The 15,439-nt window shown below is 40.0% G+C and overlaps 1 protein-coding gene across 1 annotated transcript in view; it reads left to right on the forward strand.

Annotated features, from left to right (window-relative positions):
- The window catches only part of glis1a (GLIS family zinc finger 1a), a 57,232-nt gene that overhangs the window by 33,357 nt on the left and 8,436 nt on the right, over window positions 1–15,439 (forward strand). The window contains exons 5-7 of the mRNA XM_085804838.1: window positions 6,824–6,937; window positions 9,407–9,536; window positions 11,659–11,794. Of these exons, the coding sequence (XP_085660964.1) occupies window positions 6,824–6,937; window positions 9,407–9,536; window positions 11,659–11,794 (380 nt within the window). The remainder of the gene's footprint in view (window positions 1–6,823; window positions 6,938–9,406; window positions 9,537–11,658; window positions 11,795–15,439) is intronic.

The following is a 15,439-nucleotide window of genomic DNA, read 5'->3' on the forward strand; positions in this document are numbered from 1 at the left end:
AGTGTTCATTTTACTCAAACACATAGCTATGAATAGTAAAACCAGAGGAACTGATCATTTTGAAGTGGTCTCTTAATTTTTTCCAGAGCTTGTATAAGTATATAAAACCAGTAAATAACATTCACACTTTCAACACAGCACACATAAAACCCTCAATGATCATATTTTAGGGCACTTAAGCACGCGTTTTGGCTCCTAGAGGGCACTTTAGCACACATTTTGGCTCCTAGAGGGCACTTTAACGCGTGTTTTTCAACAATTGGGCCATTTTATTTTAAGTTACAGTAGAGATTCTTCTTACAATATTGATTCTGATCCATCCCTCCGTCTTCGTCCTCCTCATATTGTCTGTTTTCCTTCGATGCCAGCTGCCTGGGTCAACAACAGAATGAGATTTAAACGCCGGTGCCAACTTCATGTCTCAAATAAAACAGGCCGCAGCATAATTCACCAGCTAATAACGTCACATGATGAGACTGATGGGAAACCTCATCATGGGATTCAGAGAAGCGGGGGGCAGAGTTTCCCAAAGCGCTCACCATGGTCGTAAATTAAGGCTTCTGCTGCGAAATAAGTTATGAAATCTGCCGTTGATGGCGCCCGTGGGAGAAAAGAAATACTGGCTTCTTCCTCGAAATTCAGACTTTTTAACTCAGAGCTGCTCCCGGTTGTTCACCAGGTGCCAGACGCTGTGCCAGGATCGTGGCTCTTTCCACGAAGGTACTTTAAAATATCCCGTGGAGGAGAGTCAGGGGTATTTCTACTTTATACTATTTCATGTGTCAAAGAGAAGTGGTGTGTGTTTATATATACTCCATTACATTCAAATAACACCTTTAGTTGCTTTGTTGATCAGGATTTTCCTGCAAAACAAATGTGATAGATGGTTATATTACATGATACTTTCATAGTAAAGGGCATTTCCAGTCATAATCAATGTTTACCTCAGATACCAGGTCACCTATGATCAGTTCATTTCACACCATCCATACTCCCAACTGCAGCGTGTGGACGTTTATATTCGTTTTTGTTCAAGAATCTATTATTTTTTCAATGTTCATTAATTCGCTTTACAAAAAATTTGCTTCATAATTAGATTAAAGCTAAATTCGGACATACCGCGGCTTCCTTTCCGGGTCAGAGAACACAACGGTAGAGGGAACTAAAATTAGTCCTGAACCCATTAATGAACATTGAAAAAACAATAGATTCTTGAACAAAAACGAATATAAACGTCCACACGCTGCAGTTGGGAGTATGGATGGTATGAAATGAAGTGATCATAGGTGACCTGATATCTGAGGTAACATTGATTACCACTGGAAATGCCCTTTAAAGTACTTAAAGTCTTGTGATCAGAGGCTTGAAGTTCTCAGATCCTTTACTTGAATACAAGTGATTTTGAGAAGTTATTCAAAATCCCACTTCAATGTAATATTGTCAGAATTATGCACCTAAAGAATTGAATTAACTTTGATATCTGACTATTATTAAATTGGTTAATACTGATGTATCAGCAGCTGTTGTACCAGTTTAAACTACTTCATATGTAGTTTGGTCCAGTGAGGGGTCAGGTTCTTTCTCAGGATAAATTCAGCTACAAAAAAAAGTTAGTTTTATGTTTTCAAATACTTCTTCTTTATCATCTTTTTTAGAAATAATTTTGTCTGTTTGGGATCCACACAGTTTATTCCACGGAAACCATGTGAGACGTAGAGGAGAGTTGATTCTTTGGAGGAGCTTCTAGTAACAACCTCACAAAGCAGATATTGTTTCAATGAGGGGTAAAAGGTCACAAAGGTTATAAAAACACTGGTTTGATGTATAATAATATGTTGTATTTTATATGCTTTTTGCACATGTCTTTAATGCAAATTATTATTTTATAAAGTAGCTGTTAGATTAGTGATACTCTGGTGTTTCAAATCTGTAAAATTATTTAACACTGGACTTTAACTTGTACAGTAATTGTGCATTTCTACATCACACTATTGATCCTTTCACCGGCGTCTGAATGAAGCTGTAACATGAACGTTCACGTAGAGACTGAAAAACGAAAACCAGCATATGAAATGAGCTGAAGAGAACAAAACCTCTTCCTCCTCAGCCCCCTCCTGTAATGATAATAACTCCTACAGTTTGTATCAGGCAGAAAAGGGAAATCGTTTCTGCTCCCCTCTCCCTCTCCCCCCTCCTCGTTCTTCATCCTCTGCCTGATATAGACTCTGAAACATTCTTGGGGATTGTGAAACTTGCATACCTGCTGTGGATTTTTCCCTTTAAACCACAGTTATTTTTACTCCTGCTGACAAGCGATGAGGACTTAGCGGTAATCCAACAAATCAGATCTCCTATTACACGGATGACATGAAGCTGTACGTTGCACCGCGGCGGCAGCAGCAGCGGCAGCGTAAAGTGCAACGAGAGGAGAAAGCGAAAGATTTTCTCTCTCCCTTTTTGTGGTTTCAACGCCGGCCGATAGCGGCTTCGCCAGTTGCGTCACAAAATGAGGAATCAGACACATCTGGCGCCATCACATCTGGCCCAGTGTGTGAAGATTGTCTGAATGTAAGTAATTGGTGAATATAGCATAACAAGCAGCCGGGGAAAAGACTGGTGTCAGCGCAGTTCACTTTGAGTTTGCCTAAATAACTTGTATTGTGTTATAAATGTTGGAGATTTGTTTCTAAACCTCATGTAGTCGTGTCTCTACAAACAATCTGCAGTTCACATAACATGAAAATCAGACTTTAGAAACAATATAAACACCAGTTTATGATTGATTTGTGTCTTTGTTTGCGTTTCAGATGTGTTTATAAGACAATAATGACTTGGTCAGTAACTAAAATCAGCAATAATGGAGCATGATGATGAATTATATTGATCAAAGTAGCAAATAAAAAAACAAATTCTCAGTCTCTAACACACATACACATACACATACACACACAGACACATACACATACACACACAGACATGCATACAGACATTTATCTTTGTGCGTTTTTACACAATACCTCAATCTTACGAAACGGTGTCACCACTGTACGTGGCGCTGCATTTTAAGAAAGACAGTTAGAGCTCAGCACTTCATTCAGAGTTGATCTGTTTTGATTCATGGAGCCCTGAGCTGCTCTCCCAGGGAATATTGTTCAGTTTGGAAAGAACAAAGATATGTTGCCCAATTCCTGCCAGCATGTAAAGTTAGGCACCGAGGAGGAGGAGGAGGAGGAGGAGGAAGAGGAGGAGGAGGAGGAGGAGGAGGAGGAGGAGGATTACACACTCTGGTGCAAGATCTATGTCTAATTGCCGAAAGTTTGAAATGTTTAGATTTCATTTAAATTCTTGACGAGAAAAGAAAAGAAAAGCACAAACAATCTGGGAAAACTGTACAGTAGAAAATAGTAGGATACAACACCGGTGAACAGGTCACAATCTGACATCATAACTTGTAATAACTACATTAAAGGGATAGTAGCATTTTTTTAAAGTGGGGTTGTATGATCTACAAATAGCCCCTAAGTACTTTAATTGCAGTAGAAGACTCTCTGCACTCCTCCCGTTAGCAACGCCAGCCCATAATAGCCCTGCCCAGAGATTTACATCATACATTGTTGTGAATGGACCCAAAGAAACGGCCTATTTTCGTGGCCTAAAACAGGTTTTACGTGAAAAAAAAAAAACATAGTTCCAATATAATTTCCAATATAATTTTTTCCAGCCCTTCAAAGTGCAGGAAAAACACAGTTTTTATTTGGACCTAACCAACTGCTGGTCGACGGGCGCTAACCCTGGGCGGAGGGATACGTGAGTTGGTTAGGTCCAAATAAAAACTGTGTTTTTCCTGCACTTTGAAGGGCTGGAAAAAATTATATTATAGTGAACAATGGAACTGTGTATTTTTTTTCCAGGTAAAACCTCTTTTAGGCCGTGAAAATAGGCCGTTTCTTTGGGTCTGTTCACAACACTGTATGTTGTAAATCTCTGGGCAGGGCTATTATGGGCTGGCGTTGCTAACGGGAGGAGTGCAGAGAGTCTTCTACTGCAATTAAAGTACTTAGGGGCTATTTGTAGATCATACAACCCCACTTTAAAAAAAATGCTACTATCCCTTTAATACCAATATTAGAATGATGGTTTTGTTTGTTTGTTTGTATGTTTGTTGTCCTCCTCTGGATCAGATTTGGACTTTTGGATGTTACTCATTTGTTTTTGCCCAAGTGCTGTTTTGAACTTTGCGTTTTAGAGCCATTGGTTTTAATGAGCAAAGCATTAGTCGGTTCAAAGTATTATTAAGTATTTTGTTGCTCTTACCGTTATTATCAGTGTTATTATTCTTAATGCTCAGATCTTGATACTTAAATTCTGTACATGTGGTTTCATGGAAACTTAATTCACTCCACCTGGTTGAATGGTGAGTAATGGTGAAGAGGGGAAAAAATCTGCAAGGCATTAGATTCATGGAAATGGTCTCGTTAACTCATCCTAACTCACAGCTCCGATGAAATTGTGAAATACAGGGAACGCACCCCAGTAACAGAAAACAGCCTTTTGTTTCTATGCTTCCTTAGTTTAATGGTGTTAAAACATCTCTACTCATACCTACTGCTTCTTCTTGCATGGAATATATTCTGCTGCTGGAACAGGTGAAGATAAATCTAAACAATGTGTCCCATATGCAAATGTTATATATATTCATATGAATTTCCACATACGACATGTGCAAACTATTAAAAATTGGGACACTATCATACATTGACATTTATATATTGTGCATATAGATACATATATGTTTATGCATTATTCTATTATAGAGATATGATACATAAATATATATACATCCCAAAGTCTGTCAGTGTGTTGATGTTATACACAGTAGAGTACAAGCGTGAGGTCACTTATGCAGAATGGGAGGAAACACATGTTTAAATATAATCATTAATTTGAAAGAAACTTGCATGTTTAACATATTATCATTGTATAATTGACCTACAGTTTATAATCACAACATGCTAAATCATAAAAATCCTTCATAAATATTTCTAATACATACACACTTTCAAAATTGACCATCATTTATAGTTTATAAACAAAAGTCTTCACATATCCAGAGGATTTGTACTTTACTTGAGTATTAGATTTCTTTGGTACTTATTACTGTTACTTGAATACATTTCCAAGACAAATATTTTTTACTTTTACTCAAGTTAATTTCTAGGAAGGCTGAAAAGTACTCGTTACTTTCAGGTCTGCTCTTTTTTTCTAAAATCCTATTGGACACAAGCTGTGTTTGTCAAAGAAGGAAACCCTAACCCCTAAAAGCAGCACATCAGTGCAGGTGGTTTCAAAGAGTTCATTCTCAGAAACAAGAGTTAAAAGCTCCTTAAATTCACTTAGAAAAAAATATAGTAATTCATTGATGTGAAAAATAAGACATTTACTCTTACTCTTACTGAAAGTAAATTTAAAAGCATGTAATTTGGGTACTTAAGTACCTTTGAAAGCAAGTACTTTTTTACTCTTACTCAAGTAACATGTCGACTGAGCTACTTTTACTTGTAGCAGAGTAAATTTTGACCAGTAGTATTTGTACTCTTACTAAAGTACTGGGGTCGAGTACTCTGTCTGTTTATACATACTGCATACTGCATGTTATATATTACATTTCTATATGGGATATTGTGCCGTCTACTAACCTCTTGGTTTCTGATTCTGCTTGAATGAATGGATGCACTGATTTATGGCTGAGCAGGAAAAAACCCATCTGATCTGAGCTGTTCTTCTTAACTCCTCTCCTCTCCTCTCCTCTCTCTCTTCCTCTCCTCTCCTCTCTCTCTTCCTCTCCTTAAGCCTGCAGACGAAAGGTAAATACACTCCACTCTCAGCCCCAGGATCACGTTATGTAAAAAATGTTGACACGATCTACATCTCCGTCCAATCACTGTTTGTCCGTGCAGTTGTCAACGCCAAATAGCGGCATTTACAATATTTATCCTGAATGTTCCCGCCTGTCGTAGCTACACAACACGTTACTGTACACAGCGTCGACACCTGTGACCCATCTGGACGAGCCTGCGCCAGACTTGTCCTCTTATTTGTAAACACTATTATATTTTATGTTTTGACATCATCCAGTGCGCCTGCATTAACCTTGTTGCGTGGTGAGCGTTGTGACACATGAAGATGTGCGGGTCTGTTTTTGCTAAAGAAGACATGATGAAGCCTTAAGTTGTGTTGTTATTCGAACAGCGCAGAGGAGAAGGGCCACAGCCTGCACCACTTTATAAACCATAATCCTAAAACCTTTCATACACCCTTTCAAAAAATGCTATTGTTGTGTTGCATATTGTGCTGTTTTGTGGCATATTCATATTTCTTCTTGTCAGGTTTGTTTTCCCAGCAGCTAAAATGGAGCTTGACAGCAAAAAAAAAAAAAATGTTGCATTGATTTGAAACCCTTAAGATAAATGTGAGGTTTTTGGTCTCAGTCCCTCAGCGTCGAGGGAAATGACTTAACATCAGTACTGAAGTAGACAAAGCTACTGCAAAAAAAGTAGGTTTTGTACTTTTCATTGCTCCTCTTGCAGAGCGCATCTGTCTGACTACTACACCTGGAGCGCAGTTCCTTTGAGCACTGGGGAAGATATTACAGGGCACAGCATCATCGCAAAACAACACAATAATAAACTCCACAGACTGATGATACATGACAGAGGGATGAAAAGCCAGCGCTGCAATTTATTTTCATTTTATTTTCATTTCCTTTGTGCCTCTCTCTCTGTCTCTCTCTCACGGCCTGTTGTTGTGGTTTCTCCGTTCACAGAAGCCGTACGCCTGTCAGATCCCGGGCTGCACCAAACGCTACACGGACCCCAGCTCGCTACGGAAACACGTCAAGGCTCACTCAGCCAAAGGCCTGCAGGAGAGAGAGGTCAAGGTACCAACAGAACAATTAGTTAGTTTGTGTTTTTTTGTGTTTTTGTTTTATACGTCGGACATTTATCCGAGAGCGGGGGTACGGTTACTGCTCTGACCACTGACTCTTTAATAAAACCTCCCCATGCCTCTGAGAATAGATTAGGTTAGACTCTATTAGATTAGACGTGGTGGCCCAGCAGCAACAGCAGCAGTGTGGTTTAAAAGGAGTGAATGAAATGTAGTGAAAGCAGAAAAAGACGGGGTTTTAAATTTTAGAGATTATTTTATGTTTTTTGTTTTTTTTTAAAGCAACTCTGGGGCTTCTGTTGTGCAGGAGACAGTGGTGCACAGCTGGATTTGAACCAGAGGTGTTGTAAGTAAATGGTCAAGGTCACATCTCTCACCTCAGCTTCCTGTGCACCAGTGTTGGACCCTTTAATGACAATAGGACAATTTTGCTGCGTATATTATCACCTGTGGTATAAATTAAGGCTGTTTTAGGGACATTTCAACCAAAATTCTACATAAAAATGGTTAAATTCAAAGATATTGATCAACCAAAAAAAAAATTTTTACTTTTTAGTACAAATGTGTGAGTGAACATAACAACAGAAGCGGAACATTTCATCATTATGATCATTTTTTACTTATTTAAAACCCCAGAAATCACATTGAGAGAGGTGCTGAGATACAGACATATAGAAATCAATCAATACAGTTAAAATCAATGGAAAAGATACATTTATATATAATTAAAAAAACAAAACAATAAATTGAACTTTTTTTTTTTTACAGAAAATCGTGCAGATGTTTGCAACAAGACCAACAAATAACACCAAAAGAACAATAAAGGTTAAAAGCAGTGACAATTACAGTCAAAGAACTTTCCAATGAAAACTAACCAGAGAATTGAAATTGAAATCCTTCCAATAAAAAGATGTTTTTCCTAACTCACTATGATTTTTGGATGATATTGAGGCTGAGCCATGATTGTGAGCGTCCAAGAAAGCACGGCTCAGTGATAAGGAGGAAGCTTTCGTAAGACGGTTTTATGAATAAATGAATAAATAAATAAAAGGCTCATTACAGACAGAGAGAGGGAGATATATAAAATGCATCTGTGTAAGAGCGTATTGATACTTTGACAAGGCAGCAGAGAGAAAGTTTAACAGAAAAGGGGTCTTGAAGTGAAGAGAAAGAGTGACAACGAACGGGGGAAACGCAAAAGTGAAACTATTTTCTCCTCCGTTGTATCTTGATTTGATTTTCTGAGTCTTACCTGATGAAAGTCAATATCCAGAGAATTGAAAAGAGTTTTTTTTTAAAACCCCTTAGGCATTAAAAGTATATTACTCTTCCAAATAGTTGGGTTTTTACAGTGACATGGTTCTTTATGTACGATTCAAAACGTTGATTTCTCAGAGGTCAGTGGTTTTGGGTAACACGCTCACTCACTCGCTCCGTGATCGACTCCTGTTCCTCTCACAAAGAGATGGAGAGCAGCAACAGCAGCAGCAGCAGCAGCAGCAGCAGCAGCAGCGGCGGCAGGAGAGACGAAGCATGTTTGTGATTCAGTAGGATGAAATACAACAAAACAAAGTATTATACACACTCCCTGGAAGTCAGAATAGGGAGCCTATTGTTCAGTGTTATCTGGGCCTTGTTTGTTTTCCGTGGACCATGAGTGACACTGGGGCTTTCTGTGTATTCCCATGCCTTGTTTGGTTTAAACACAACCACGTGTGCTTGTAAGTTGTGACATGGCTAACACGCCCTGCGCTGCAGTAAATCCTGCGGGGCTCAACGCCGGGACTTTGAAATATCAAACACGCACTTCATAAAACTCCATACGGTTATACATTTCTCTTAGCCGATGTGTCACAGCTCTTGAAGTTTTGCATCTTCATAAACGCTCACGGTCGGAGAGGACATTTTTCGATGATTGTTCACTGCTCTTTTGTGGTTCCTGGGGTGTCCTTCGCGAGCTTCTTCTAAGTCCTGGAGCTCTACGTAAATAGTTTTGGAAAGTCCTGGGGGATGGCTCTGTTAACGCTAGATAATAAAGTAAATTGTCTTGCTTTAACTTTGTTAGAACATCTTGGAATAAAAGATTGCCTAACAAGATTTCTGGAGTTTGTTCTTCAAGAAGCTGGATCGCTAGACAAAACAAGAACCAGGCATATGGTGCAAACATCATTTATAAAGAATGAACAGTAGAAAACCGCCCGCAGAAAACTCAACGTGTTTTCAATTGATGTACTGTAGGCCTATGTAATCAAAAGAGAAGTGAATACTTTAAAATGTAGCTCATGGAAGTTGTGTTGGCAAACAGCTGGAGAAAAAAAGAAAACAACAACTGGAAAACAGCTAAACTACAGCTTTATCATAATCATTTTCATTCCCTGCATCCAACGTGAAAACATGATACTAAATGTGCCGTATTACACTCCTCCGTGGCGTGAACATCTGTGTTTTGTCTTATTGACAGGTTCAAGTGCACACGATGCTGGAGTCGGACATTTTGAGCGATTGTCTGGCGAGGCAGCATCTCCACGGCTCCACGGCCCCTTCGCACCAAGGAAACAGCTCACCTCTACCGGCCTTAGATGACTTCACAGGTATGCGCAGATTGAAACGGTAGCGAAAAAAAGCAGTGAAAATCTGTGTTTAGCTCTCCAACACCTCTCTCTCTGGAAAAGTGTGAAAACAAAGAAAAAAAAAAGGGAGGGGGGGTAATTGGCCAAACACCTGGGTTGTTAAGCTGTCTCTTTAATTTCCTCCCATGGCCTCATTTGCTCCTTTTCCTCTCCCGCCCCTCTCCCCATTCCTTCGATGATAGCTCATCATGCCAGTGTTTACCTTGTCCAATTACCGGGCACTGACTGCGGGCAAGTTGGCCCTCTCCCCGCCTCGTCCTTCAGCTTCTCCAAACCCCGTTTTCCAGCCAAGCTCTTTTTCTTTCCCTTTCAATGGCTGAACCGGGATCAAGAAGCTGTCAGGTACATTGAGGCTCAGTTGGCAAAAGAGAGGAGAGAGTGTCCAGGAGAGCTGTCCATGTCTATTACTTCAGACTACTTGCAGCTCTACCCAGAAGACTTTGAGGGAAAAGCCTCAAACAGCACACTACGAGCTATGTTTATCCAGGGTGAAACAAGCATGTCAGTGTTTAATTTTGAAAATGTCCCAAGAGGACTTTATCCTTATCAGAAGGGGCCAAATGTTAGAGCCCGAGACCTTATGTACATACCTGAGTGTGTACATTTCTTAATTTATGAATGCTGGTCGTACGGTGACACATCCTATCATCGTCAACGGGGCCGTAACTCAAAGTCAGATCCAAGTGTTGAAAGGCCTGCTGATGGCGAGCAGCAATATGTGATATGCTTTTAAATGAATACTCCAGGCAGAAACTACAGAGGAAACCGTTGTCGGCTGCGTTTGAGCTGTTACAATGTGGTGACAAGTTTTAATGAAAAAAAGTTATTAAATTAAGATGCTTCTGAAACAAACCACCACAGCAGAGTTATTAAATCTCCTCTCTCGCTCTCAGTGTGTTTACAAGTAATTCATATTTTGGCTAAAAATAGCTGAAACATGATGAAATGTTGCTCCTGTTTCCAAGCCGCCCAGTTAGTCAAGGCAAGGCAATTTTATTTGTATAGCCCGTTTTTTTTACAAACAATATGTGACACACTTTGAAATAAAGTTGAACATGTTAAAGGGATACAGTAGTTCAACATTTTGGCAAATTGGCCCATTTCCATAATCCCTATAGTTTTAGCAGTAGGTTTGTTACCTTTAAATTGTCGGTGCAAGCTATTTTTAGAACGGTGGAGCAGAGCCGTGAGCTGCTCAGAGCTACGCTACAGAGGCTCATGGGATTTCTTGGTTTCCCTCATCAAATACACAATCCAACAACTCCACAACGCTCTGGTGGACAAGTTGTGACCTGCACATTCACCACGCTATGAGATAATAACACAACGTTACCAGACAGAGTTGTTTTAGAGGCAAATGCAGAGACTGCTTGCTGAAAAACTGCCCCTGACCGGAACTAAAACAACTCCGTCTCGTAACGACCACACAACAAGATTTGTAAATATTTGATAAAAAGGTGAAGATAAAAATAGAGTAGATGAAAGTAAGAACAGGAACAAAAAAAAACCTTTAACGCAGATGTTCAAGTAGCACTGAGAGCTGTTGATAGTATATCAATAGGCAAATAGAAATGATAATAACAGGTTACTGCAAGTGCAAAATAAATAAAGCCGCTTTATTTCTCTTTATTAGCCTCCACATCCATAAAATATCAGAGTATTATTTTAGATACACACTTTTATTAGTATAAGTAAACATCGTAATCGAACATCTGCACTGTTATGTACCACAAAGAAAAACTGAACAAGACTCTTGTTTCTTCGCCAGCGCTAAGTGAGGCCTGGCCGGCAGTTTTACTTGGTAGTGTAATAGTAAACGGAGATTTCAAACACTCATTAGTCATCGTCATTTTGCGACATCGCTGACAGTTGTAGAGAGAGAGAGAGCGAGAGAGAGCTGAAATGAAATCACCTCTGATCCAAAACAAAGAAAACATAATTCACCATCCCTCTCTGACATGTGTATCTACACTAAAAATCCAAATTTCTGGTCTTGGAGCTGAGACTTTATTGGTTCCCACTGCACAAAGCAACCTGTAAGCTTGAAATAAACTCCTATAACATCTATACGTCTCTGTTTCAGGTGTGTACTCAAACAGCAGCACCGTCCACAGCAGGGCGACGTCAGAGTTTCTGCCCCCATCAGCAGACACCTGCCCCAGGTATCAGGGCTTAGAGGGAAACTTTGACGCCAGCAGCCCGGGGAGCATGAGAGAGGGGTGAGTGTGAAATCAAAAAGTCCATTATTGACGGTATAAGATTGTCGTTGTCAATGCTTAAAGGGATAGTTCAACATTTTTGGCAAATTGGCCCATTGCCATAATCCCTATAGTCATAGCAGTAGGTTCGTTACCTTTAATTGTCGGTGTAAGCTACTTTTAGAACGGCGGAGCAGAGCCGCGAGCTGCTCAGAGCTACGCTTTTACAGAGGCTCATGGGATTTCTTGGTTTCCCTCATCAAACTCATCAAATACACAATCCAACAACTCCAAAACGCTCTGGTGGACAAGTTGTGACCTGCACATTCACCACGCTATGAGATAATAACAGAACATTACCAGACAGAGTTGTTTTAGAGGGAAATTCAGAGACTGCTTGCTGAAAAACTGTCCCTGAAGGCAACGCGCATCAGCGGTTTTGCATGAATTTCCCTCTAAAACAACTCTGTCTGGTAACGTTGTGTTATTATCTCATAGTGTGGTGAATGTGCAGGTCACAACTTGTCCACCAGAGCGTTGTGGAGTTGTTGGATTGTGTATTTGATGAGTTTGATGAGGGAAACCAAGAAATCCCATGAGCCTCTGTAGCGTAGCTCTGAGCAGCTCGCCGCTCTGCTCCGCCGTTCTAAAAATAGCTTGCACCGACAATTAAAGGTAACGAACCTACTGCTATGACTATAGGGATTATGGCAATGGGCCAATTTGCCAAAATGTTGAACTATCCCTTTAATCCTTCCTCCCATTTTGAAATAATTGATTGGTTTTGCACTGAGATTTGCAGACCGAACCGACCATTAAGCGAAATGACTTATCAAATCATGAAATACAGCTGCAAAACAATAAATTACAAATATATGAATATTTTTGATATGGTTTATTTTCTCTATTGTTCATTTTTAAAATGCGATTGCTTTTTATTCCTTGGAAGGCTAGAGTACTTTAATAACACTTAACGATGTACCCAGAGGCAAACAGGTCAGTTCATCCATGTGAAATAAAAAAAAATAGAATAAAAAATCTTAAAACATATTTTCCTGCTTCTACCCCTCGTGGTGTCTGGCAGCGCGTTGCGTTATCTGATGCTTTGACTTCTGCTGCCAACCCAGTACAATGGAGCTGAATGGGATTTCATCTGAATTTGGCAGTTTTCATTTGGAGCTATTTTCTACTGGAGATAAAAATAGTGAAAACTGACCACAATTTTCTGCTGCTCTCTTCATGTCAGATCTCCTCTTACAGCCGCGTATTCTCGGGTGTTTTTTTGCTGCATAAAAAAAAAAAAAAAAAAAAATCTGCTTCTGCCTTTTTTATGCGTCTTAAGCGTACTCACTCGCTTGACGACTCTGGCGTTCGCTGAAGCATTTTATTTTTTCTTCAACTACCCAACACTTCTGAGCAGTCCCTCCCTGTGTGATGATGTCAAACCCCCAAAATCCTATTTCAACCTCAAATACGTGGACGCCATCAAAGCCCAGTTTGGATGCGACTCTTAAAGATTTCGCAGTCACTTAACTCCGGCTCTCTCTTCTCGTCTGGGAATCGCAGGGAGAGAGAGAGAGCGAGAGAGCGATGTGAGCTTTATGCATTCTTGAATAAACCAGAGACATTATCACCAGAGATGGAGTTATGGCTTTGTGGTTGCGCTGATTGGGTAGTTGGAGGCCGCAGAACTTATGTGTACTGTAAACTGAGACAAATTTTGTCTGCCAAGTATAAAAGTAGAAGTGAGACTAAAAAGATACAGCTGAAAGCCTCCAGGCTGCAGTTTCTGGACAATATGGCCTCAAATCATTGGTCATTGAAGGTTTGCCTGTAAACTAACTTTTATTGTCACAACAGTAACAAGAAAGGCACTTACTCCATAAAAGAGAGTCGATAAGGGCCAAGATAACATTTTTTTGCGGTTTAATAAATGAAATAAAATCCTCACATATGATGCACATATTTTCTTGTGAAATTGGACCAGGTCTTGGCAAAAGTGTCAAGATGTTTTGTTTTTTTCTTTCCCTCTTTCTCTGAACACGATTTCACACATATTAAGGATTTTTTTTTTATTTTTTTTTTTAAACTTGAGGTTTTCACACATTTCTTTAAACACTGACGCATAATCTTCTGGAATTAAGACATTCCTCTACACAAGGTCCAACTACCTGGAAAAATTAACAGAGCTTTCAGCTGCATTTTGTCATATTTTCATCCACAGATGAGACTCAGTGGAAACCTTTGGGAATTTTCCAGTCAGCGAACCTTGGACTTCTGCTTTCTCTTTTTTAAAACCCCTACAAGATGTAATATTATTAATGATAATGCATATTATTGTTGGTTGAAGTGTGAGGACACTGTTGGGAGGAGCTTGAAAGGAGCCTTGGAAATCCTGGACAAGTTGTTTTGATGTTCAAATCTGGTTTGAATCTCGTTTTAACATTTATGGATCGGGACGTCCTTCAAAACACTTTTTTTTTTTTTTTTGAAATTGCACAAAAAGACACTGACATGATTAAGAAAAAAGACATTCATGGGAATGGACCTTGATGGAAGGACTGTTTAGAGACGGATAGAGACGTAAATCCAAACTACAAAATACTACAGTGGATGAAAAGTCATGGAAAGTGAATTTGCAGTGTAAACACCTAAATCCCTCCAGATGCTTTAGCAGCAGCAGCAACAGCAGCAGCAGCAGCAGCACTACACCTGGATTTCTCGACTTGAGTCCCTTTAATTAGATTTTCAGGTGTCCGTGTGTGTGTATTTGTGTGTGTGTGTGTGTGTGTGTTTTCAGAACATATAACTGCGCTTTGATTAATGCAGCATCAGTCCGGCCTCCATTGCCTCAAAGCTTTTTGCAGCCAGAGCTTCCATAAGCTATGCACAATCTGTCCATTGACGTCTCTTTATAGAGACTGAGGATGTCATAGAATCCCACTGGTGCCCGCAGTACACCACGGCCTGCCAAAGCCAATACCAGACAAGCACTTGTTTTTCCCCCAAATGACTTAGCGAGACGTTAAACACGTGAAAGTAAATTATCTTTGCTTCACAGCACAGCCGGCATCGGGCTCTGACCTCATAGCCAGGCGCGTGTTTACTCTGGCCGGGACGAGCCATTTTGACGTCTTTTAATTATTTAATACTTGAGGGATTCAGAGGCCCCGCGCGCTGAGGGCTTGTCCATCAGCGAGTATTTGTGATGTGCAGTGTTTGTGTGTTTTGCGGCCAAACGGGGGGAGGAGAGGGGCTGGTGAAGAGCTGGATGGGCTTTTTTGGAGTCCATCACATACAGACGCACTAAACATTGGGATGGCTCTCACAGAAACGCTATTATACAATTTGAAGGAAAGAGAAGAAATGAAAGTTTACGCTGCAGAAGCTCCGAGTGACATCGGATCCAAATGGCTGGTTTAACTGAAATGTTTGACATGTCCACACATTTTTGTGTTTTTTTTTTTCTGCAGCACTAACATGCAATAAGTTTCTCTAAGTGCCTAATTGGTAGTGCCTGGGCTCACATTAAATCTCCATCTGCATTACATACATTCACCATGATCCTCTGAGATCCAGTAAATCTATATTACAGAAACGCTCTGCAGCTTCTGCGCTGCCAAAACCCCCGAAAACAGATAAGTTTTGCGTGCGCACGCTGGCACC

The sequence above is a fragment of the Trachurus japonicus genome, chromosome 17, assembly GCF_045865225.1.
Source record: "Trachurus japonicus isolate A0001 chromosome 17, Traja_1.0".
NCBI lineage: Eukaryota > Metazoa > Chordata > Actinopteri > Carangiformes > Carangidae > Trachurus > Trachurus japonicus.